Source organism: Sciurus carolinensis, chromosome 12 (genome assembly GCF_902686445.1).
Source record: "Sciurus carolinensis chromosome 12, mSciCar1.2, whole genome shotgun sequence".
In the NCBI taxonomy this organism is placed as follows: Eukaryota; Metazoa; Chordata; class Mammalia; order Rodentia; family Sciuridae; genus Sciurus; species Sciurus carolinensis.
Genome location: NC_062224.1, coordinates 61,736,242 through 61,761,396, shown reverse-complemented (window position 1 = coordinate 61,761,396; position 25,155 = coordinate 61,736,242). Strand labels below are relative to the sequence as shown.

Sequence of the window (25,155 nt, the reverse complement as noted above, 5' to 3'; positions counted from 1 at the left end):
AGCTGGGATCTTACCTGGGCTGTTGGCTGGACACTTGCATGTGGTCTCTCTATAGACTATTTCATATGGGCTAGTTGGGGCTTCCTTCCAGCGTGGCAACTGGGTTCAAGCATGGCAAGCTGAAGATGCAGGAAGTGAAAACCATTAGTCTATTAAGGCTTGATCCAGGAAACTAGTCCACTCCTGTTGTATTTTGTTGGTGATTAGTCAGAGAACACAGTTTTAAGAGGAAAGGATATGTACCAACTTCTTGATGGAAGAGTGTGAAGGAATAGGGGCAAATGTTTTAAAACTACCATGCTCCCACTTGGGAAAAGATGGTCCAATTTATCTTTTTGCTACTTGATTTTGTAACACATTTATCCTGTTAGTGAACATTGCTGATCAATTTTTACATCATTTTAACCTATTCCCATTTACCAATAAACCCAGATATTTCCACTCAAGAACTCATTGCTCCTTGACACAGGCTGGGCATTGTAGGAGGATGACCCCACTTCTGGCTCCAAAGATGGAATCCATTACTTAAGTCAATCAGCATATTCCATTTCCTTTGCCAATGGTTGGTTTAAGGGTGGACATGTGACCTAAGAAGTCTGATCTAGGTAAATCTTAGGACTCCTGCTTGGAATGCTGGGGCCGAAATGTTCTTTCTTCTTTGGACATTTGGTATGTGGATGTGAAACCTGGAACTGCCACAATCATTTTGTCACCATGAGGGATGCTACACTTGTGATAAAGCTCACAGTATGGAAGACATATCGTGCAGAGTGATGGAAAACTTTGAGTCTTTGTTGAATCATTAAGCCAAGAAATCAAACCAACCTTGAATTCCTAATAATAATGATAATGATGATGATGATGATGATGATAATAATAATAAACAGCAATCAGTTATTAAGCACTTTAGCACTTTAAATGCACAGTCGTTATCCAACCTCATGCATAGCCCTGCCTAGATATGGATATTATCATAATCCACACCTTACAGACAAGGAAACTGGCCTTAAAAGGTTTGGTGAGGACTTAGTCTTCTCTAGAGGTAGAGTAACTTGCCTAAGTTCACACAGCCAATAAATAGTCAAGTCGCCAATGACACCCAGCAGTCTGATCTTAGAGTTAGTGCTCCTAATCATTATCCTACACTTCCTTTCTGGGCTTTTCCAGTTTATGAATCAGTAAATCCTTTTATTTTAAGTCCATTCAAGTTGGTAACTTCTAAATAAAGACCACAAGGGAGACCCTTCCCTGCAAGTTTGGTGTGTCCCTGAGGCATGAGCAGCAACGTCAGCTCCAGCTCATTCTGAGACTGATCCCATGAGCCCGATCCCATGAGCCCCTGCAGGAAGTTGTCCCTGGTATGGGAGTTTACATGTGGGTCGCCCTGTGGGGCCCAACTCCAGGAAGAAGTAAGTGTGTCTGCTGCCCGTGGGGAGTCACCAGCCAGACAGGGAGCACCTGAGCCCAGGCCAAGGTTCCTTCCACTTCCCTCACTCCTCCATGGTCCTCTGGGAGGTTGGGGCACCAGCTCCGCTGAGCCACCTCCTTTCCCACTGTTGTTACTTTGTGGTCACTTAAATGAATCTACAATGGTTCTTCAAGGTCTCTTAGGGCTGGAGTCCTTTCCTGGCTTCCAAACCAGAAGCCTCTGAGTTCTCCATCTCTTCTCACCCCCCACACTTGCTGTCCACCTAAGAGGCTCATTCTGGCTGGTTAACTGGGGGTGATGCCCTAGGGTTGGGGGCTTCACTCCAGAGGCATGCCTGGAAGTTCATGGGCTTTTGTCACAACCCTGGCAGGATCCCATGTCATCACCTATTTTCTGTGTCAGGTATCTATGTGCCAGCTGTCTCCTAGTTTGCTTAACCACTACATCACTTTCTGTGCAGCCAGTAAGATTCTATTTAGTAGAAATTCTTGCAGAATTGCAAGGATTAGGTCCCATTGGGCACCTAAAACTCTTTCTTTAAAGTGAAAAGAGAATTTGTCTTTGAAAAAAGAGAAAAATTCACCAATAATTGCCTTGACAAAACAGTTTTCATTTTGCTTATTACACACTAGTCCTTGTCCACATGCATAAATATTTTCAAATAGTTCCTCCTGGCATAGTATGGGCACTATTTTTATAATTTCACTTAAAGCCCTTTCCCATCTCACTGTGTAGTCATCATGATTATAATTTTTACTGGCTGTATAACACTGTGGTGTAGGGATGAGTCCTGAGCCTCAGGCATTATGAGGCTGGCATTGCGAACTTAGCAGTTATAATAATTTTTTAAACAAAAGATGGAGTGAATAATATTGCCATTGGCTCACAAGCCACTATAAGAGCAGTCTTCCTTGAAATCTTTAATTTCATTTTCATATTAATATTTTCATATTCATGGATAACAGCCAAGATTTTTCTCCAGTCCTGCCCCTGTGGAGGGCCATCCTGTCAGTCACCCTCCTAGTCTGGGAAGGGACCTCCCCAGGCTCCCATAGGGTCTTTACAGAGTTCATGCTCTGAGGACTTTATAGCATCTCTTAGCCTTCCCACCCACCCTTGAGGTAGGATGGGGAAACTGGGGTCTAGAGAAGTCATGTCCCTTGTCAAGGTTTCATAGCTTATCTGTGAAACTGAAACCTTGGCAGTCTGACACTAGAGCCCATTGGTGCCCCTGATGTCCTCCTGCCTCCCTGCCTCAGCCCCTTCACACGGTGAACCGCACAGTACTGTGTTCCATGGACTTTTTCTCTCTCATGTTACCCTGTGAGGATCTTAATAGCCAGAACACTGTCTTTTTGTGATGATACAATTGGATTTGGCCCAGTCCTTGACACCCAGAAGGTTCTCCATAAATATTAACTGAAAAACATGGAAAAATGAAGGGATGAATCAAGTATCATTTTTAGGAAGAGGTATGACTTAGTTGGGGCTGCTATAACTGGGTAATTTATAAGCAACAGACATATTCTCTCACAGTTCTGGAGCCTGGAAGTCTGAGAACAGGGTGTTGGCATGGTTGGGTTCTGGTGAGGGCCCTTTTCCTGGTTTCCTTTCATGGCGGGGCAAGAGGAGAAATCTGGGAGAGTGCTTATGTGTCTTTGTCCATTTATAGGGGCACCAGTCCCAGCATGGGGCTCCAATCCCATGTCCTCATGAGAACCTAATGACCTCCCAGAGGCCCCATCTCCAAAAACCATCACAGTGAAGATCAAGGCTTCAACATATGAATTATAGGAAGGGACAAACATTCATCTATAATATGGCAACTTTGCCTCTGAGAATGCAGGTTTCCAGGCCCAAGTGGCATGATTGGAAATGTTCCACTATCCCACATGATACATGTCATAGGCCCACCAAGGCCTCCATTGCAGATGGCCCAAGGGCAGGATACAGAGAACATTGTTCTCCCACATGCTCAGTATGTATGAACACAGTTTGGGGCACCTGGAGACAGCTCTCCCTAGCACCCCCAGTGGCCCCACACCTGGCCATGAGGATCCATTGGCACCTGGCACACCTGGGCTCACACACACTCAGGTGCTGGAGTCCCAGGGCAAACTTGCTCCCCTGGCTTGAGTTGATAAGCAGGAGATGATTGACAAGCTCAATGCTGAAACATAGTAGGTGCTTCATAAATGTTACCTGTTAATTGGGCAACTAAATGGGACTCAACTACAAACTTGGATGTCTCAGCTTAGCCCCAGTGGATTAAAAGCACCATTAAGGCAAGAGCTCAACTAGGGTTCTAGTTGCTGCAGTGTACCCAGAAGAGCTGCCTCAGGGTCTCATCATACCATTCTCTCACTGCCGTTGATCTCAGACAGCCTCCCCAGCGGCTGCAACTTTGGGCAGAGCTCCTCTGTGTTTTTAATCTCAGTGTCTACCCACCCGTAAAAATGTCATCTTGTCAGGTTGTAAATTTTATGATGACAGAAGCTGTACCATGCTGTACAACAAATGGCATCCCTGTTACCCTTTGCCCATCTTTCTGCCTGACTGATTGCCCTCCAAGCCATACCTGCTGGACTGTGGGGAGGACAAAGTCAAGTTGTCAAGGGCCTCAGCACTGTCCCCTGTTCTGGTCATTACACAGCCACCCTCCCCTGTCTCCTCAGGTCATCCTCTAGCATTTAAGCCCAAAATCTGTCATGACAAGACTCAGATCCAGGAAACTGAGAAATTTCATGTGGCTAAATTTCTGCTCAGGCTTAACTACTTGGGGAGACCCTGAGAGGGACCCAAGGTGTCCCTTCAGCCTGGAGGATTGAGGAAAAGGTGGTGGAGGACAGAAGAGATTTGCTAACAAGCACAGGGAGGCTGATGCAATGCCCAGCACCATTAAAATTAATGATTGGTTCCAGTCGACTTAGCCTCCAGAGGGACAATCAACCCCAAATCCAGGTGGGGGCACTGAGAAGGATGGAGGAGGGAGCTTGTCTCATTTTCTCTGTCCTTGGAAGGAAGGACAACCAGGAGCTGCCTCTTGCAGGAGAGATCCCCTAGTTACTGCACTGAGATGATGGATGTCAACCAAACTCTGGTTGTCCCAGTGGACAGTACTAGGATAGCTGTTCTTTTTGCAATGTTGAAAACCATTCACAGACCCTTTCAACCATTGGCCCAGGACATAGGGATCAAAGACACTGGAAGATTCATTCTGAAGAACACTGAGGGTGGACAGGACAATACAAGAAGTGCCAGTGTTTTGCCTGGCTTATTCTCAACTGATCTTAGATTCCATGGTCTCTGTGCTGATCAGGATGGGAAGCTGAAGACCTGTGCTGGGTCTATGAAAGGTTTCTAAGTGAGCTACTTGGTGCAGTTTCAGAGAAGGACACGACTGGGAGGTGGGTTTGTGGGTATGTGTTTTGTGTGTGTGTGCTAGGGATTGAACTCAGGGTCTCAGCATGCTCAGCAAGAACTCAACCACTGAGCTACACCCCTCAGCCCCCGATGCCTCTTTCAGTTCCTACCTTCCTGCTCTCACCACAGCTTTCTCTGCAGTCTCTGTTCCAGGGTTCTGAGCTAAAAGGACAATAATACCTTCCCATAGCACATAGAAACACATGGTTCCCAAAATTTTCTACCCCATTCTGTGAGAACAGAGACCTCAAAGGAGTCAGCTTCTGCATGCCAACTGGGATAGGGAAGTAGGGCAGGACTCTGGCCCTATTTTCTGCAGACTCTTCCAGCTGACTTAGGCCATGGCCACATAGACCCTGTTTATAGGCCCTATTTGCTCTTAAAGCTATACTGATCCTGTGTCCAGGATTTTTTGTTCCCAAACAATTGTGAACTTGCAGTTCTCTTTCCCTTGCTTTTCTTTTTCTGGTTGAAATAATTGCACAATAATGAAAAGACAATGACTGAACCTGCAAAATTAGAATCTTGAGATGTCAGGCCCAGGAAGGTATATTTTTAGCACAATCTCCATTGCTTATGTTCCCAAAGGTTTGAGTATTGAAGCTTCATAGGGTTGAGTTTCATCCTACACTTCCATTTATCTCAATGTGACCCTGAACTAGGCAGCCCTTGCCTGTGGGACCTGTTTCTTGGGGTGTGACTTGTTCTTTCAAATTAGCTATAAAGTTGGGCCCAGGACTTCCAGTGTATTTCCTTCCTGTCCCCCAAATCTCATATTCAGGGTAATTCCCCAAAGAAGGTTCAACCAGCCCTCCCTGGGGGAGCAGTGGGGAGCATCCAGGTGTAAATCATGGCCACCAACAAGCAGCACATCTTAATGACTGCAGAGCCGGCTGCAGGTGACATCTGGGATTGACCCTGTCTTACTGGTCTAGGTCCCAGGGGCACTTTTTATTGGAGCAGTTGCTTCAGAAGATAACTCTTTCAGACTGGGGTTGTAACTCAGTGGTACAGCGCTTGCCTGGCATGTGTGAGGCATTGAGTTCAATCCTCAGCACCACATAAAAATAAAATAAGATAAAGGTATTGTGTCCATCCGCAACGGAAAAAATTTTTTTAAAAAAGAAGACAGTCTTTCCTTCTCCCCCTGAGTTCCAAGAGGTCTGGAGATGCCCTCTCTGAACCCAGCACCTTCCACAGCTCCCACGTGAATCATGCAAGAAGCCGAGCTTCCACAAGAACGCAAAGGACGTTTCCAGCCCCCAGGCTGTGTCCTGTGGGAGCAGAGCCGCCCCCTCTCCTGACAGGAGGCTGCACCAGCCCTCTGCTGGCTGCTTCTGTTTTTGTGCCTGACAAAAGCAGGGTAGGGAGGTGGGAGCCAAGCTCTGGGAACTTTGCCCAGAGTTCAAGCCCAGAGAAGCCCTTTGGGTATTTCCAGGATGCAAGAGGAGGGACCCTTTCTCCTCCCACCCACTTGGCTGGGGCCTGAGCCCTGAACCCCTTGAGCAATGGTGGACTGTAGTTGTACAGAAGGACTGTAGTTGCAAAGTCTAGCTCTGCTTTTCTTTTTTTTTTTTTTTTTTTTTTGCTGTGACTCTGTACCGGAAGACCTTCCTCAGGCCTATCCTGACTGCCTTTCTTTCTCAGGGTTATGGTATGATGGGCAAAGAATAGGTCTGTGCCTACACTCCAGGTGTCTTTTAACAAACTGATTTGGGTGATTGGAAGTATAGTTTATTCCAATCATTTTCCCCTGTGCCAATTGGTGTTGACCAAGTCATGACACCTCCAGGAGCAATATGCCCAAGGCCCAGATTCCCTGGCTGTGCTGCAGAGGCATGATCTGGAATCAACAATGAGTCACAGGGTTGGGGGAAGCTGTTGGACCAAGTAAAAGGCCAGAATCGTGGTCTAACTACTGCCAAGGTTGTATGTGTTTCTGGTTCTGTACCTGCAGAGTCTCAACTCTACCTGTCCATTGGTATCACCTGGGGGGACATTTATTTATATCTATTGTGTGTGTGTGTGTGTGTGTGTGTGCGCGTGTGCGTGTGCTAGGGATGGAATCCAGGGTCTCAAGCATGCTAGACATGCAGATCTAGATCCATCCCAATACTTTTGGGGGGTCTTCAAGTGGAACCCTAGAATCTGCATTTTTTTGAACCTCAGTTTGAGAATTCTGATGCACAATCTGGTTTGGATTCTCTCTCCCCACCACCTTCTCATTTTATCAAGAACATTGACGTCCACTTGTTCCCTATCTGGTTGTATATCTTCATCCTCTTCCTTCTGTGAGCTTCTCCCCCTTAAGGAGGAGTGGTCTCTCCTACATCCCAGAATCCTCAATTCATTCTCCTCTCAGACCTCCACGATGTACTCCAAACCTCCTCATTCTCCCACACTCCCAGCTGAGGCCGCTCATGCCTACCCAGATCTGATTCCACCTGCGTTGCTGCTGCAGGGGCTCTGTCCCCCACATCCTCCTCCTGCAGACCCACCTTTCCTGTTTCTAGGACACCCTCTTCTGACCTCTCTGATTGGTCCTCCTGCATCCCCTTTGTGGTCTTCCTAACTTGCTTACCTCTAAGCTCTTCATGTTCTAAGGGTGATCTCAGTTACTTCCAGGTAACTTCCATGACCTGAAATTGTCCCCCACCTGTTTTAGTCAGCTTTTTCATTGCTGTGACTGAAGGACCCAACCAGAACAATTGTAGAGGAGAAAAAGTTGGAAGGCTCATGGTTTCAGAAGTCTTAGTCCACAGGAGGCTGGTTCCATTCCTCAGGGCTCAAGGTGAGGCAGGACATCATGGCAGAAGAGTGTGGCAGAGGGAAGCAGCTCACCTGGTGATCAGGAAGCAGAGAGAGACTCCACTCTCCAGATACAAAATATATATCCCATAGCCACATCCCCTGTGAACAACTTCCTCCAGCCTCACCCCACCTGCCTCCAGTTACCACTCAGTTAATCCCATCAGGGATCAATTTACTGATTAGTTTAAGGTTATAGCCCAATCATTTCTCCTCCAAACCTTCTTGCATTGTCTTACACATGAACTTTTAGGGGACACCATATGTAAACCATAACACCTCCCAAATCCCAGTCTCCCCATGGACATGGCCCCTCTGGGTTCCCTGCCCTGGTCAATGGCTCCACCCTCACCCTCAGTGTGGAATACTATAAATCCAGAACCATCTGGGCTCCTCCCTTAGCTCCTCCCTTAGTCCTTGTAGCAGGTCCACCTGCGTTGCTGCCGCAGGGGCTCTGTCCCCCACATCCACAACCCAAGGACGCCACCACCCAACCCCACTGGTCATCCCTTTCTCTGCCATGCCCCACTTCCCTGCGTCACACCTCCCCTTCTAGCCCTCAGCCTCACCCTGTCTGATCCATCCTCCCCTTGGGGTCACTGTGTTTGTTATAAAACTCACCCAACCCCAGAGCTCTCTGTTTAAACCCTTCCCAGGTGCTGCCTATTATGGGACTCCAGCTGAAGCCTCTCAGGTTCCTCCCTGGTTTAGCCCCTGCCCACTCCAACCTCGCTTTCTTTAATTTATGTAGTTTTGTCTGAAGTATGAGTCAGCCACATTTCCACCATTCCCCTGTACGCATCCTGTGGCCAGCTCCAGTACACTCAGTCTCCTGCACCCCTGGGCTTGGGACAGACATGAGCCTCTGGTTTCTCTTCCTTCCCTCCTTCCTTCAGTGACATCCTCAATGTGGTATCCACAATGGTCTCAGCTTCTGGGACCCCTGCCTGCACTCCTGTGAAGCCTTTCTTGCTACAGTCAAGCAGAATTCATCACTTTTCCTTGGGTGACCCTGTGTCCCTACCAGAGTTGGGCTCCCAGGCAGGGGTGGGCCAAGCCCCCTCACCTGTTGGGTCTCTGTATTCAGAACTGACATATGGCTGGTGCTCAGTGGAATGAATTGGAACTGACACACTGTAGTTGAGTGGAGATCTTTATTTAGCAAGTAAGACTCATTTAAAATAATTAACACCTCTTTGTATAAAAATGTGCCAAAATCATTTTTTTTTTAAATTTACTCCTGGAGAGATTAAAAACCATGTTTTTATAATATCACTTCATTTACTTACTAAATACTTACCTTTTATGGATTTATTATCTTCTATGGCAAAAGGGACCTATTATCACTATCCTTGCTAGTGAAGTCTAAATTAATGCCACTTCAGATGATAGGTGTACATGTTATACAAGTAGATTATGTATAATGTGTTTACCTTTTGATACACATCAGAATTATCAGTAGTATGTCAAGATGTATAAAAGGGAGTTAAGTGACCAAAGGCCCCTCCCATGCCACACAAGTTAACAAGCTCTCTTTTTTGACATAGAGGGCGAACAGCCCATTTTTTTCCTAATATATAAGCCAGAGCCTTTGCTGATGTCATTCATTTCTTAGGCCCTGTGTATCTGCAGAGCACTGGACTCACCAAGCCTTTCTGTCTCTGAGGCTAGCATGCAGGTACATGAAAAGGCCTGTTGGCCTCTAATTGGTTCAGTATCCTGATGAGATTCCATCTTTTGACAGGGGATCCACTAGGTGATCATCTAACTTGAAGAATCTCTGAGTTCAGGGACAGTTTCTTCATGCTGAAAAATTTCACAAATGTATTAGGCTGAACTGTGTGAAATTGCTATTAAGCAACTGCTCTTGACCAACAAAAGTACTAATTTGATATGGTTCTGCCCAGTAAAAACATGAAAGAGCATTGACCACTGTTCCCATTTCCTTGGCAGCAAGATTGAGGCAAGGCTATAGCTACAAAGAGACAGAGCATCACAGGATCTCAGCCAAATCCCATGGAGTCAGGACTGCAGGCCATAGATGAGGGCAGCATCCACTTTAGGGCCTCCTGTGTGTGACACTTGCTGGGGAAGGGTGGGGTAGAGCAGTTCAGAGATATTTAAAAATCATTAAGGATGAAGGTTTTTTTCCTTATTTTTTCAGTGTAAGGATGTAAATCCACCAACACCCTGCTGACAGATTTTCTTAAGTCATTGCTTCTCTTGCATCTCTCTCCTACTCAGAAGTCTGTAGAGCCGTGATCCCTACAGGTTAGGGTCAAACACTTATCCAAGCATTCAGAGCCATCCACAAATGGCCCCAGTCAGTCCTACCCCATCATCCCCATTGCTTCCCCACGTCCCCACTCCTGCCCCCTGCAGTGTCTCCACCATCCTCCTCCCAATGGGAAGAGGTTGGGGCTCAAGTCCCAGCTCCATCACCTTCACCTCTGCAAACCCGTGCAAGCCCTCAGCCCCCTCCTCTGCCAAGTGGGGATGAAGAATTTGTCCAGTACTGCTCCTTAGGGCAGGGACTGAGTTCCCGAGTGCCCAGTCCTAAGTGAACCTTCACAGAGGCTTATGAATGGCAAACCAGCCTCCCCGCCACAAAAGGAAGGTCCAGCAAATTCTCTGTGCCCCTGGTGAGACTGTCATGGGATGGACAGCTTTGCCTCTCTGTAACTCCCATAGGGTCCTGCTCCCCAAGGCTTGGTGCCAGGAACACCGGAGGAGCTGGTTAGCGGCTTGATTGATCTCAAATCCGTAGTTCTTACACTTTAGTGAACTTCACCATTCCTTGAGGTAGGGATGGAGCTTGTTTAGAAATGCAAATTCCTGGGCCACCTCTTAGATATTCAGGAAATGTCAGGTGGGGCCCAGGCATTTGTACAAATACCATAGGTGACGATGCAGGTGATCTGAGTCTGAGGATGCACTTGATGTTGGCTAGTCTTTTCATCCACAGGCCACCTGCTGTTTTCAAGGCACTGTGCCTGCTGGGGCTGGAGGCATGAAGGTGCAGGCTGGACCTCAGGTCAGAGCTGATGGCTGTTGTTAAGAGGAGGAGAGGGAGGATGGGCATGGTCAGTATCAGAAATCAGCCTGTGGCATTTGCTAGAAAATGGATGGAAATGGAGAACATCATGCTCAGTGAAATAAGCCGAAAAAAATCAAGGGTCGAATGCTTTCTCTCATACGTGGAAGCTAGAGCAAAGTAAAGGAGAGGAGGATCGGATGTCATAAAGATAGAAGGAAGATCACAGGAGTAGGAGATGGAGAGGGAGAGAGGAGGGACGGGTAAAGGGAGGAAACGTGGAAAGATTTTTAAAAAAATCATACTATGTGCACATATGAATATACCACAGGGAATTACACCTTTATTTATAAGTGGAAAGAAACAATAAAAAAATAGATGAATGAAAGGAAGATCAGTAGAGGAAGGAGATGGGGGAGGAAAGAGAAGAGGGAAAGTGTGTTGGAAGGACATGAAGCTGAAATTGAATTCCATGCATGTATGATTTTGTCAGGATGAGCCTAAGTACTATGTATAACGATAATACTCTAAGAAAAGAAAGAAGATCATGCCATGAACTCAGGCTTCATTCAGTCTTGGGTCTCAGGAATAAGGGTGTGGGTGGGAGCAAAGGCCACCTGTGGAAGACAGAAGGAGCCAGCTAGTTGATCAGGGAAGAGCCGAAACCAGCGTTCAGAGAAAACTGACAACCAGGCAGCTTCTTCCAGGAGCAGGAACCAAGAGAATCGGGCATTCTCTTGATCCCCTGAGTCCTGGCTGATTTCCCAAGTGTCCTGCTCTCGGGTCCAGGCCTGCTTTTAACAGGTCTTCTACACCTGGAGGTGACAGTGTGGACAACAGGAGTACAACATTGATATCACATGGAGGTGTGCTCAGCACCCACCTGTGATGAACACCTTGAACAAGATGCTTAATTCCTGAGTCTGTCTGTCTCTCTCTCTTTCTGCAAAGTAACAGCCCCCAAAATATCCATTTCCTAATCCTCAAACCTATGAAGATGTTATCTTGAGTGGTAAAAGGGACTTTGCAGAAGTGATTGAGTTAAGGATCTGGAGAGACAGGACAATGACCTGGGATTATTCCAGTGTGCCCTTATAAGAGGCAGGCAGGAAGATGAGGATATATAGAAAAAACATCACTTCCATATGATGATGAAGGGGTCACAAGCCAAAGAATATAGGGACCTCAAGAAGCTGGAGAGAGCCAGGAAATGGACTGTCCCTTGGATCCTCCAGAGCAACCAACCCAACCCTGAAGTCCCATTTCAGACTGTTCTGACCACCAGAACTATATAAGAATTATTCACATTGCTTTAAACCATTAAGTTTGTGGGAACTTGTTATAGCAGCCATGGGAAACTGATAGAGAGACAGAGAATGCAGCATTAGTGTCAGGCTCAGAGCCCAAGTACAGAAAGAGCTCAGTTCGAGTACAACTCAGCAAAGGTGGCAATATTACACACAGGGGTCAATCTTAGACAAGGCAAGAATGTGAGTACACCCACCATGTTGCTTGGCACCTTGTGGAGACCCAGTAGGTCCCTGTCCTTCTGCTGCAGGTCTGGGTGGCTGGGGGAACCCCGTCAGGGAGCAGTGTAGGAGACCTGCCCTGGCTTATGCCCTCTCCACCTTGCAGGTCTCTGGGTCTCAGCTCCTGTCCCTTGGTAATCAGCATGTGTGCTGGGGGGTCATTTCCTGGCTCTCCAGCTCTCCTGATTTTGCCTCTGCTGTTGGTTTCTGTCTCCTCAGTGACACCTACTCTTACATCTGACTATTAAACCCTTGGAATCTTTCCTGCCTAAAGTTGATGCTTTTCCAACTGCCATCTCTTGTCCTTGCAGGTGGCTGCCCTGTGTCTTCTTCATGGCACAGACTACTTGTCATGTGATTTCTTTGTCCCACCCCCCGAAGGCTCCATGACTGTGCTGGGCCCTTGGCAGTCCTATGCGACACCTTCCCCAGGGAGTCCAACACCCTCTCTAGTTTGGAGACAAGATATGGGCTGGCATCTGAGCCGGGCATTGACGGCTTCTGTCTGAGCTCTCAGAGAGTAGGCTGCTGCTGAGCCTCAGCCTGTGAAGAGCATGTATGCCTCTTTGTCTCCCAGCACCTTCTGAAGGTTGTCCCCTCTGGCCTCTCACAGGGACGTTCGTCTCAGCCTTCACTGTGCTGTGTGGGGCCCGCACTGACCTCCCGGACAGGCACGTGTGCTGTGTCTTCTGGCTGAACATCGCAGCGGCCCTCATCCAGATCCTCACGGCCATCGTCATGGTGGGCTGGATCATGAGCATCTTCTGGGGCATGGACATGGTCATCCTTGCCAGTGAGTAGCTGCTAATGCCATGCCTTCCTGTGGGTCTGGAGCCTGGAGGGATGCAAGGGCTGAAAGAGTGGCCCAGGGACAGGATGAACTTGGGAGACCTTTTTGGCTGATCACAGATCTGCTCACCTCCTAAGGTGAGCTCTGGAGGGCTCACCTAGGTCCTCCTCACTACTGCCCATGACGACTTGGCACAGGGGACATTCCCCACCACACCTGGCCAGGATACCTGTGGGGAATTGAGTAGGCAGGGTCTCCTCTCCGACAACAGAGACCCAAGCCTGCAGGCATTTGTCCAGGAAACAATCTGCACCCAAGACTATGTAGCCCTGGAAGTGGCCTGAGTGGGCTCAGCCCCCTGTGCCAACTCTTCACTGACTCCATTCTGCAGTTTCCAGAAAAAAGGACAAGGCCATGGGATGCACTTGCCCACAGGAAATCCTACACTGTGTTTCTTACAGCTAGGGTTATGTAATTCCTTCTCGGGTTAAACTAAGTTCTTTGTTCATCAATGTTAAAACTTTTCTAGTCCTCATTTGGAGGGAGTGGACCTTCACCAATCTAATGCAAACCTGATTCAGACACAACTGTTTTGCTGAAGGGCATAAAGTTACAAACTCAAATTTACCAAAGACAACTTTATTATTTTTAAAATAACCAAGCAAAACTTAAATCAGACATCACCTGCCTTGAGCAGCTGCACAAGTCTCCCTTTGCCACCATCCAAGTTCTCAAATAATCAGGGCCTCAAATAATCAGGACCACATCTCCCCAGGTACTTTGCCCCACCCCACCCACCCTGACTCCATACCTCTCATTGGGTCCCACACCCAATAAAACCATTCATAGGTGGAATTGATAGTGCCAAAGGTAATCTGTGCTAGGTGAGGGCAGCAGAGGCAGAAAGAGAAGCCCAGGGTTCAAGGAACCTTGAATGATCTAGAATAATCTAGAATGACCCAAGTCTGAGTTTGGGATCCTGTGAAGGTGCAAGACCTAAGACATGTACAATGCCAGGGCCAGGACCAGTGACTGATCAAGTCATCAGGTCAGAGAAGATGCAAGTACCTGAGCCTGAGTAACACCTGCAGTCAGTGTGGGTCAGATAGGCTGCCCAGAAGTGGATTCTCCAGGGGCACAGGTAAGGGAGGAAGTGGGTTGACTGAACTACTAGGGCATCCCAGAATTAGAGCAAGCCAGGCCCATTCTGGGCAACCAGGGGCAGCCAGAAATGGGAAGAGGAACAGCAGACCGGGCCAGTAACTGAGTGTAGACTGTCCTGGTGAGGGAGCAAGGGAACCACTCCTTCCTGCTGGAGAAGGCCTTTCTGGGGCAGTGGCTGCTCCCACAGGGAGGGCTCTAGGAGGTGATCCTGGAAGAGTCAGCAGAGACCAAGGTAGGCCTGTATAGCCCCCGAGTGGGGACTTATCCTGTGTCCAGGGGCCACTTACATGTTGTAGGAGAGGTTCAGAACTTTGCTGATTCAAAAGAACTGCCACCAGCCCTCTGGTAAGTCCTGAAAGCAGCCTGACAATGTCCCAGAGGGAACTGGGGTGCTTTCCTAGGGGCTTGCAAGATGATCTGCAGGCTCCTGACCTTGTTTCCAACTGGAACCTTGGAAGGCCACGAAGGTTGCCCTGGTTTCACACCTATGAACCCTTCTTACTGCCTCATCAAACCAAGTGTCTGGTCAGGTGGTGGGACTTTAGTGTGTTAGTCAGCTTTGTGTTACTGTGACAAATACCTGAGATAAATATACTTAGAAAAGGTTTCTTTTGGCTCACAATTTTGGAGTTTCATTGCTTCAGTCCATGGTTGGTTGTCTCCATTGTTTTAGGGTATATAGTGAAACAGCATATCATGATGGAGCAAAGCTGCTCACCCCACAGCCAGGAGTCAAAGGAAAAAGAGGAGGTGACCACGGTCCCACAGTCCCCTTTGAGCCCCAGTAACCTAAGCCCTCCCACCAGGTTCCACCTCTTAAAGTTTCTTCCACCTCCCAATAATACCACTCTGGGCACACACAGGCCGTTAGGGAACATTCCAGATCTGCAGGATAAGCATCTCTAACCCCCATTCTTGCCCGTCCCTTCCCATCCCCGCAATCCCTTCCTGTGAATGAGAGTTGACTCCTTAGACATGTGGACACTGTCTCTCAAGATATCTTGGGGGTGGGTACACAAGAAAAACAGTCACACCACCCTCTCATGCTCACTCACCCTGTCTGACCACCAGAGTCACTCACCCATCTCAGCAGGGGATGCCTTTGCACTTTTTCCAAAAATTGCACCCACCCTCAAAGGATGCATGCTTGCCATCGTGCGATGGGCGGGGATTGCTCTGAGCAACAGTGGAGTGGCTCCTATAACTGTCCTAGTAGACAGCTGGATAAGGAGCAGTTCTTTCTGGTGTCACTCCAGCCCCTTCCTGTGAAAATGAAGGAAACATTTCAGATGTGACAACACAGGTTGATTTTTCATATGGCATCCTCCAGGATGTCATCAGAAACCACAGCATCAAGAAAAACTCCTAATAATCCAAAATAAGGCTGAGGGGAGAAAGAGGGGGGAAATGGGGTGGGGGAATTCCACCAAAATAGAGGAAAGATCCGTAGAGCAGATGAAGGGGATGAAGGGGGAGAAAGAGGGATGGGTGAGGGAAGAACAGTGGACTGAATCTGACTGAACATTCATATGCACATATATGAATATACCACAGCAACTCTCAACATCAAGTATAGCCACAAGACACTAACTTCAGAAAACCTGTAAGTAAGTTGCAGATAGATCAGTGAAGCAGAGGGAGGGGAGCCGGGGAGGAAGGAGGAGGGAAAGGGGGAAGTGCTGGGGACTGAATAAGAGCAAAGTATATTCCATGTTTTTGTGATTCTGCCAGAATGAATCCTACTATTATATATAACTAAAAAGAATCAATAAAAAAGGAAAAGCTCCTACAAGGGCAATCAGAAAAATACAGATGAAAGTATAAGTTAAAGTCAAGGTCTTACAAGCATGCTGCCCTATTCGTATTAATAATAACAAGTAACAATCAATTATAGCCTGTCTTGGTAAGTAAGCCTGAGTTAGTAAGTACTTGGTAACTCTCTGGAGGGTTCCTTCCACAGCTATACCCATGGCAGACGTTGCTAATCCATCATGACACTTTCAGTCCAGGGCTTCAAGTGGTCACTATTCATGGATCCAAGATGTCTGCACGGATATTTGCCATCCTTGGGTATTTTCCAAAGCATTAGGTTTTATACATGTGGCTCCTGTTCACACACAGGGCAAAATCACATGACCCAAATCGCAGGGTTGAGACCAGAACAGATCACCTCAGTATTTTTAGGTCGTCACAGCCAAACCTGCCCTGCACTGTCACTCCTGAGATTCATCCAGAATTCATGTGAAGGCATGGGCTGGGGATGAAAAGAATGAGGGCAGGAGGTGAGCAGTGGTGTGGCCTGGCTGAGCTGTGGGGGCGGGGGAGGTACTGGACAGAGTTGCTTGGCAGAATTGCCCTGTATCCCCTGCCATCCCTACACACCTAATGGGCCCACCGCTGAGCACCCCTTGTCAGAGAACTTGACTTCCAGGAAGTCACTGGCACAGCCCCTGTTCCACCTCCCAGGACCCTCCATGGGTCCCCTCCCATTGTATATTTCAGGCATCCCTGTGGCTTCTGTTTTCAGACCATATTTTCTTTCTCTCCTCTTCCTCCTGCTGCCTCCTGTCTCTATGTTGCTGCAGTTTCCCAAGGTGAGTCTGCTGATGGGTGCATGGGCCTGGGGATGTCCAGGGCCTTCTCCTCCCTGTGGACTCTCACTCCTACCCTAGAAGCCCCACTCTCCCAGTTAATCAGCAGGCTTCTATTTTTAGCTTTATATTTTGGAAAATGAATACAGATGAAAGAGAACCCCTAAAAGCCCACACCAGCTTCAAGCATTCATGTCCGCTCCTGTTTCATCTATTACTCCCACCGTCTCTCCCACCCCAGCACTGGATTGTCAGCACCTAAGTTGATGAGTAATCTGCTAGATGAAGAGGGAAAACCTGGTGAAATCCTTTTCAGGCTAAGATAATTAGTTGATGGGGGTAATGGCTCAGCAAATCCACTCAGGTAATTTCGGCCATGTAATTTCACCCAAACATATTAGCAATGATTTCTTAACATCAACAGTGTTTGTATTTTCCCAAAGGTGGTTGGGGATGTAGCCCAGTGGCAAAGCACTGGCTTAGCGCATGTGTGTGCGTGCACACACACACACACACAAATACACACACACTCACACACATTCTAAGGATCTCATGTTATCAGCCATGTTTTCCAGGTTCCAAATGCTCCAGCCCCTTTTCCTGTCCCCACAGCCCAACTGGTTGAACAGCCACATGATGGTTGCTTCCCTTTGTGTGCCGCCTTCCTGCCTCCTCTCCACCTGTATCAGAGGCCCAACACTTGCTCACTCACTTGCCTGTACTTTTTCCCAAGGCTCTGAATTTTTGCTCTCACACCAGGCCAGCCTGGTGGAGCCGATTCAGTGCAGCTGTTTCTGGAGTGTGAATTCAGGAGCACATCAATAGCCTTCCAACCTCTACCCTAAACACCCTTTCTCATATATTCTACAATTCTTGGTTCATCCTTTCATTTTCTATTTGAAAGCCAAAGCCCTTGGGAAAAGTCATTTTCTGACATATCAGTCATTTATACCATAGTATGAATAAGCTCTCATGAGCATATTCTGGTCTGGGGACACTGCCTGGAGACTTCTTAAAGGCAATGGGAGTCTAACCATCTCTCTTCTGCTTCCTCCTCACAGGGTACAAGGAGCAGGGCATCCCACAGCAGCTGTGAGCCCGCAGGACCCACCAAGGAAGTCCCAGGGGCCCTGCAAGGGCTGCACCAGGCAGCTTGTGGCACAAGGACCTTTACATGTTCTTTTCTGCTGTTTCCTGGATTCAGGGTGGAAAAGGGGGTATTTTTAGAAATATTATTTATTTTGAAAACGCATCTGCTTTTCTCAGCAGGCTCTGAGGGCTGCCAGCCCCTCCTCCTGCCCGGGAAAGCATGGTAGGCTCAGGCATGAGGAGCACTGGGGAGTGGGGCAGAGATGGGCAGTCGACAGAGAGGCTGGAATGCTTCTGCAGCCTCACCTTCACCTGACGGCACCTACTGCCCACTGCAAGGGTATCCCAGAGCTGCGGCGTTGGGATGCAGTGGTCCCTGTCCAGGTGATCCGGGGCTTGCTGAGGGGACAGGACTGTGGAGGGCACTTCCTCTGGGTTCCCACTCCTGCCTCAAATACCTGGTGACCCTAGTGTTTACTCTGAGGTCTTCTGGGGGCAGCACCAGAGTGCAGTTGAGGATGACCAGTTGCCAGTCCGCATGGAAAGGTCCACTGTGCTCACAGCTGGCATTGGGGAGAGCATGGGTCCCCACAGGTCTGACCGCACACTCAGCCTTCTTGCCACTGATATCTAACAGCAAGGTGTGTTTGGACCAGTATTTCCCTGGGTGGGAGGACAAGTGGCTCTGTCCCTGGGGTGAAATTGCTGGAATTGCCAGATGTTCATACACCAAAGTACCAGGCTGAGGTGTGAGTGGGCATGGACTGGCCACTTTCCTTTTTATGCTTAATACCATTTCTGGTCCACAGTCCTTTATCTGAAATCCTTGGAACCAGATGTGTCTCTGAATTAGGAAATTTTGGATTTGAGAAAGATGGTATGATCTATTTTCTGCATATTTCCTAACACCCTGGCAGAGTCTGGAACAGCCCACCCACCATCAAGCACATGAGTATTTCTGCAGAGAAACATGTGAATAGTCAGATTAATTGGGATCAATAAAAACTGTAAATAGCCTTGCCTATTCAGGTCAGATCTTGCCACTAAGTAAGTCGTGGGAGAAAGCCTATCACTGGATGACTCCTGGAGTTTCAGAATTTCAAAGCAATTTAATGAGGTGGTGAACCTCGATCTGAAGAATCCTATTGCATACAGATGCATGGAGGTGAAATTGTAGGCACTGCATAGGGACCCTGCAGTTGCACAGGAACCACTGGGCTCCTTTAAGCAGCTTCTCTGAAAGTGATTGCTGCAGAGTTAGATTTTAGTGGAGGAAGAAACCAAGAGAAGGCGTGCTGACTGCTGTGGATCAAGTACTAGTCTGAAATTGAGAAAGGAGATCCAGGGGCTGGGGTTGTGGCAAGTGGTAGAGCATTTGCCTAGTACGAGTGAAGCACTGGGTTCGAGCCTCAGCACCACATAAAAATAAATAAATAAATAAATAAATAAATAAAGGTATTGTGTCCATCTACAACTAAAAAAATGTTTAAAAAAGAGAAAAAGGAGATCCAAAATTATAGTGCGAGGATGGACATGTACGTGTGTCGAATTTCTTTCATTCCCTGACATAGGAAGTGATGATACGTGGGACGGGTCCAAGGGTCAGTTCCAGACCCCACTGGGCTTTGAGTCATTGGATGCGTCCCTGTTTAAGGGACTTTTCTTATCTATCAGAGGCTCTGTCAAAACCCTGCTGGGGCTGGAGCAGGAACCCGGCTACACTGCAGGATGCAGGCTCTAGGGAAGCTGTGCCCACTGTGCTGAGGGTCCCAGACCACCTACCCCCACTAGTGGGCTATCTAGTTACAGTTACAGTGGGGAGCAGACTTTGGGATTCCCCACAAACTGAACTGTTCTCTGACATCTGTGAGGAATGGGGCCTGTCCTGCCACTCACTCCTGGCCCCACTCTGGGGCAAGTTCTCTGCTCCTGTCCTGTCTTCCCTGCTGTCTCTTTCATTGCTGCCTGGGTCTGGGCGGCACTTTTTGAGCACCTGGCAGTGTCTCAATGTCCTCCTGGGCCCCCGTTTTCCTGACCTCAACCCCAACTTTTATTGCTTCTTCTCCTATTTGGACTTTAGGCATGGGACCAGATTTGGTTCCACTCAAACAACCAGAGCCTTTCTCTGTGTGAAAATGGACCCTCCAAACTGCCCACTGCTCTCGAGGAAGGTGCATCAGAGAACGGGGCCACCCCTAGAACCCGAGAAAACAGTATCCGCAGAGGAGATAATGGGTCCCAGCCACCCCCTTCCAACACTGCCAGCCCACAGCCCTTCACCCCAACAGCCCCCCAAAACTGCTTGACTCCCCCTGAGTGCTGACAAGTCTTGGGAGGGGGCTACCCCCACGAGTGAGAGGGAGGAGCTTATTTTCCTGGCTTGGGCTGGGGGTGGCTGCTGAGGGAGTAGAGGAGAGGTAGCAATTTGTGTCGGGTGTTTAGTGACACAATCCAGACGCAGGTGGGATTTTCTTGAGTGGCAGGTGTCACCATGTGTGGGATGGCTTAATACAGGGGTTTGTGAGCTTGACAGGCCACCTCCTCCCCACCCGACACCGTCCCCTCATCTGAGGGCTATGTCTCTGCATTTGGGAACACATCAGGCCAGGAGGAAGCCCCTCCACAGGCAAAGGATGCGTGGGAGAAGGCAGGGGCCCCCATCTCCTGAACAGTGAATCTGTGAGGGTGGCCACGTGGGTGGGAACAGCTCAGAATAGCGACCTGCTGAATTAGACCATGGTCATAGCATTATCAGTAAATAAGGGCAGCAGTCAGTTTGCTCCAAGTCATCCAAAATGACCACTTGGATGGTCAGAGTTCATTGCTTAAACAAAAAGGAAAAGTAAGGTCCTAGTGCCAATGAGTGCTTGACTGACACTCAGCCCGTCGGTGACACGAAGTGGAGTTTTGCCTTGATGGTATGGCACAAGGCTGATGGTTCAGAAGTGGCAGGGCATGTTTCAGAGTTCAGCAGGATGCTCTCTGGCTGGAGGTGTCAGGGGCAGGAGTCACAGGCTTGTGGAGAGCATCGCAGTGAATGAGACTCTCCCAGACATAGTTGTGACATTGAGATCAGGGTGACCATTTCCCTTTGGTCAGAGTGGGACCCTGGAGCAAGAGTGAGGCACCTGGCAGCCTGGGTATGTCCTGTGGACAGTGGTGACTGTCGAGTAGGCCAGGACAGCCAGGACCTCGTGGGAGCAGCAGGAGGCAGATGGCTCCTGCACTGGCCCCGGCACTCCTGGAGCCTGCTGTGCTGCTGGGCCCTACCCCAGTCCCAGCCCCAGTCTGACAAACTGCTGGTCTTTCCTTGGTCAAGCCTCTTTGAAGGGACAAAAAGAAGGGACATGCAGCATAGTTCCCTCCCAGACCTCTGTGTCCAGCTCCAGGGAACAGCCTCAATGTGTAGGACCCTCACCCAGCATTTTATCTCCTGTTATCCTTCTCAACAGCCTGGGAGGGGAGATCCTTGTGCTGAGTTTTCAGATGTTAAACTGAGACTTCAAGAGAGTGAATTCCATGTCCCCAGATACACCTGGTATGGCAGAGGTGGGGAGTGGCCAGGTCTGGCTGCCTCCACCACCAGAGCCAAAGAACTCCTGACAGCCCTGCCCGGAAGAAGGAAAGGATTACAGGGGGCCTGGAGAGGGCCCCCTCAGAAGTATAGGGTGGAACAAACAAACAGTAACCTCCTAGGGAGACCCACAGGGCCCACAGCGCTGTATTCCCACCTTCCAGGGCAGCCTCAAGCCCACGCTCCCTGCTTACTGAAAAGATAAGATGATGGTGGGATGATGGTGGTCAGAGAGAGAGAGAGAGAGAGAGGTATTGGGAGCTACATGATCCTAACCCAAAAGGCCACTCCTTTCTCATCTTGGGAGTTCTAGTCACTCAGACACAAGAGGGAGAGTCAGGTGAATTTGGCCTCCTGCAGGATGCTGTGGGCTGAGGAGCACTGGGGAGGACTCCTGCTCGAGGGATCTACAGAGCTACAATCTCCTCTGGAGGGAAAGGGGGCCTAGATGTCCAAGTCAACCACATCCCAAACGCCAAACCCAAGGCTGGCACACAGTGGGACTGAAACCCCAGGACCAGGACAAAGGCCCTCCAAAGCCCTGATGTTCCTGAGGGGGAGGGCGAAGCTCAATGACAGGGATCCTTCTGCACCAGCTTGGCTTTTGAAAACACAAACCTAAAGCCCTACTCTAAAACTCTTCCCTTAGCTAACCCTTTCCCTGGGGCGAGTTTGCAGGGGTTCTTCAGTTTGGCCTGGATGCAGCTCCTCCTGGGCCCCTGGGCCTGAGGGTGGGGAGTTCGGCCTCCTCAGGGTCCCATCCTGGCTCCCAGGCCCCCCCTCAGGTTTTCACACTCTGGCTACATTTTTCACTGTATTAGTGATGCTGGCAGAGAAAGCTTGGGATGTTGCATAAACTGCTTGGAGATGGATAATTTAAATGTACATTCTCCACTTACTGCTGGAAGGCTTTATTTACAATTATTATTACTCCCTCTTGCTGGCACTATGTGGAGGGCCTTCCTCAGAGGGACTGGAGTAGGGAAGCCTTTGAAAGCACCCCCAGCCCTGCCAGCCAGTTCTCCCAGAGGCCATGGCCTTGCAAGTGATTGGGGACCTCAGGCTTGGGGACAGTTTGAAGCCATTGCTGCTAGATTGTTGCCCGCCTCCCCACCTCAACAGAAGTGGGCCTGAGGCTGAAGCAACACACCGCCCCTCCCTAGGGCTTAGCAGAAGCCATTCGCTGACCTCAGGGAGTCCACCACGGAGTACACCATGGGCCACCTCTGTGCCCTGGGAGCTTGTGCTCAGACAAAAGATGCCCTTGCCTCCCCATGCCTGCTAACCCCAGCCTCCACAGGGGACAGCAGGGTGTAGGGGACACCTTCTACAAGGAACAGGCTGCTCCTTCTCCTTCCAGAGTGTTCTAAGTGTAGGCTGTAGGGCATGAGGAGGTCATCTTGACCAAGGAAAGTGACAATACTCCTGGATCAGCTTGGTTCTAAAATAATAATTTAATAAAAAGGTCAACCTGAGCAGGTGGGTGAGAGGCTTGGGGCTGTGTTTTTCCTGGGCTTTCTTCCCATTGAATTCTTGGAGCTCCTGAATGTTCACAGGGTCACAGAGGCAGGGGAGTGCTCATGCTCAGAGCAAAACCCACCCCACATTTCAGGAGATGCAGAGACCAGATGAATCCCCCCCAGAGTGATGCCGAATGCGCCCCACCCTTGGGAGGGGGCTCTGGCCCAAGCACTGCCTGCCCCTCTCCTACAGCCTCATGCCACAGTCGAACCATCCATAGCCTGGGAACCAAGTGGATTCTGGGCAGCCATCATTTTTCCTATTTCTGTCAAAGCCAAGAGCTCCGAGGGCCCAGTCCCACCAGAGCTCTCGAAAGGCCTGGTCTTCGGACTCAAAGTGCTGGCAGTCCTAGAGTGGAGAGAGCCACACGTGGCAGAACCGAAATACCAGTCTGAAATTCCACAGTCCCCTCCCAATGCTATCAGAGGGCGGAGAGACCCAACTTTTATGGGTCCTGAGTTTCTGGTACAAGTCAAAAAGTCTCTTGATTCAGATTTAGCTGGGGAACCTGGGTCCCCAAAACCCTCCACATTCTCCTGTCTGGATTTGCCAAAATGACAACCAGTCAGGTTGGTCTGGACTCCATAGCCCCTACCCACCCTGTTCTGTATTTTCACATCAAAAGGGCAGAGGTATGGACACATACATCCACCCACACTCCAGCCCCTAAACTACTGGGTGAAGCAGGGCAGGGTCTGCCTGGGGATCCAGGATGGGACTTATCTCCTCTGGATCCCACACCCCATTTCCAGGGTGATCTCTCCCTGATGGTACTGTACATCCTCAGATACATACATTGTTTTCTCTCTCTCCAGGGCCCCTGGCCTGGAGATCTCTTCTTCTTGGGGTCGGGGGGTTTAGCACCAACATCCACTCCACCACTCCTGCCTGTGTTTGTCTTTCACATCCCCCACTTGACCTTCTGAGGGAGGGGTCCAGTGGGCCTGCCCAGAGAAGAATGTCCTCTTTCTGGTATTCCTCAGAGGTTGCAGATAATTTTCTCTTCTGAGACCCTTCTGTGTTCCTACAACTCACCCACCTGCCATAGTATAGGATCCAGAGAGGAAAGAAGGAGGGAGAATATTTCATGTGGGAGACAGGGTGGTGGGGACTCTGTGGACACCTGTGTGACTGGCCCTGTCATAGGCTCTTAAGCCATGCTGTTGAATCTGGCGCCATTTTTAAAAACACATGTAAAAATAAGACCAATGCTTCTGTGTGTATCTGCTGAATATACGTATGGATGAGTGTTGTGCTGTGAATTGCAGTATTTTGATACCGTGACTCTTTTGTTTGGGTCCCTCTTCTTTCTGTTAAATTAACTGCTGTACATTATCATCCTCAGACAGTTCACTCTGACCTCTGGAGCTTTCTTATCCCACTTCAACTCAGACCCATTGGGAGCCCAAATCCAGACCCTACCCTAATCCAGCCAAGGGGGCATTCCCAGCCCATTCCAAAGACTGGAACCTTTCTTAGAAGAAAGCTTCTAAGGCTGGGGACCTGGGGAAGTTTCCAGTGTTGCCTGCGGTTACGCTTGCTCAGCACCCTTAGGCCTGAGACCTGCTGGGGGATGCGGCTCAGGGGTCTCCACAGCGCCCTCTAGGCACCGAGCAGGGTTTCAGTTTCTCCTTTGAACTCCTTCACTCCAGCAGCATTGATGTCCATGTAACAAAAAAATCCCACAGACAATAAAACCTGTGTACATACCTCCATGTACATATTTATATATACACATGTGTTCCTATTATAAATATATAAAGCATGGCATCTCTTTGGCATTCCATTTTTGTGTTTTTTTTTTTTTAAATCCTTGGAAATATGACTTCGGGAACCTTTTCTCCCTTTCCCTTTTCTATGTAATAAACATTGATGTGACCTTTCTGGAGCTTTCTCAGTTCCCTGTGTCCTCCCGTTTTCATCATCAGACAGGGCTCTGACTCCTGCAAAGCGCCGCTGCCTCTCTCTCTGCAACCTTTACTATTGGCCTCCTTTCCATTATGAAGACTGTGTTCCCCCCTCAGGCCCTTTCCCCAGTTCCCCTTCTCCTGGTACAAGTCACTCCGCAAACCACTGCATATCTGGGCATCTGGTTCCTTTGCAACCAGGAAAGTTGACAATGGATTGAGCATCAGGACCTAGACTGGGTGTAGGGCTGACGTCCATTTCCTTTTATGCTGGTTGGACTGGCCGAAGAGGGAAA

At 48.9% G+C, this 25,155-nt stretch overlaps 1 protein-coding gene across 2 annotated transcripts in view; it reads left to right on the top strand.

Annotated features, from left to right (window-relative positions):
• Stum (stum, mechanosensory transduction mediator homolog) overlaps window positions 1-24,784 on the top strand; it is a 72,577-nt gene extending 47,793 nt beyond the window's left edge. The window contains exons 2-4 of one of the 2 annotated variants that reach the window (XM_047521785.1): window positions 12,837-13,016; window positions 16,763-16,771; window positions 17,830-24,784. In XM_047521785.1, coding sequence (XP_047377741.1) covers window positions 12,837-13,016; window positions 16,763-16,771; window positions 17,830-17,864 — 224 coding nt within the window. In that variant the 3' untranslated portion in view covers window positions 17,865-24,784. The remainder of the gene's footprint in view (window positions 1-12,836; window positions 13,017-16,762; window positions 16,772-17,829) is intronic. The other variant, XM_047521786.1, reaches the window with a different exon arrangement.
• The last annotated feature ends 371 nt before the right edge of the window (window positions 24,785-25,155 follow it).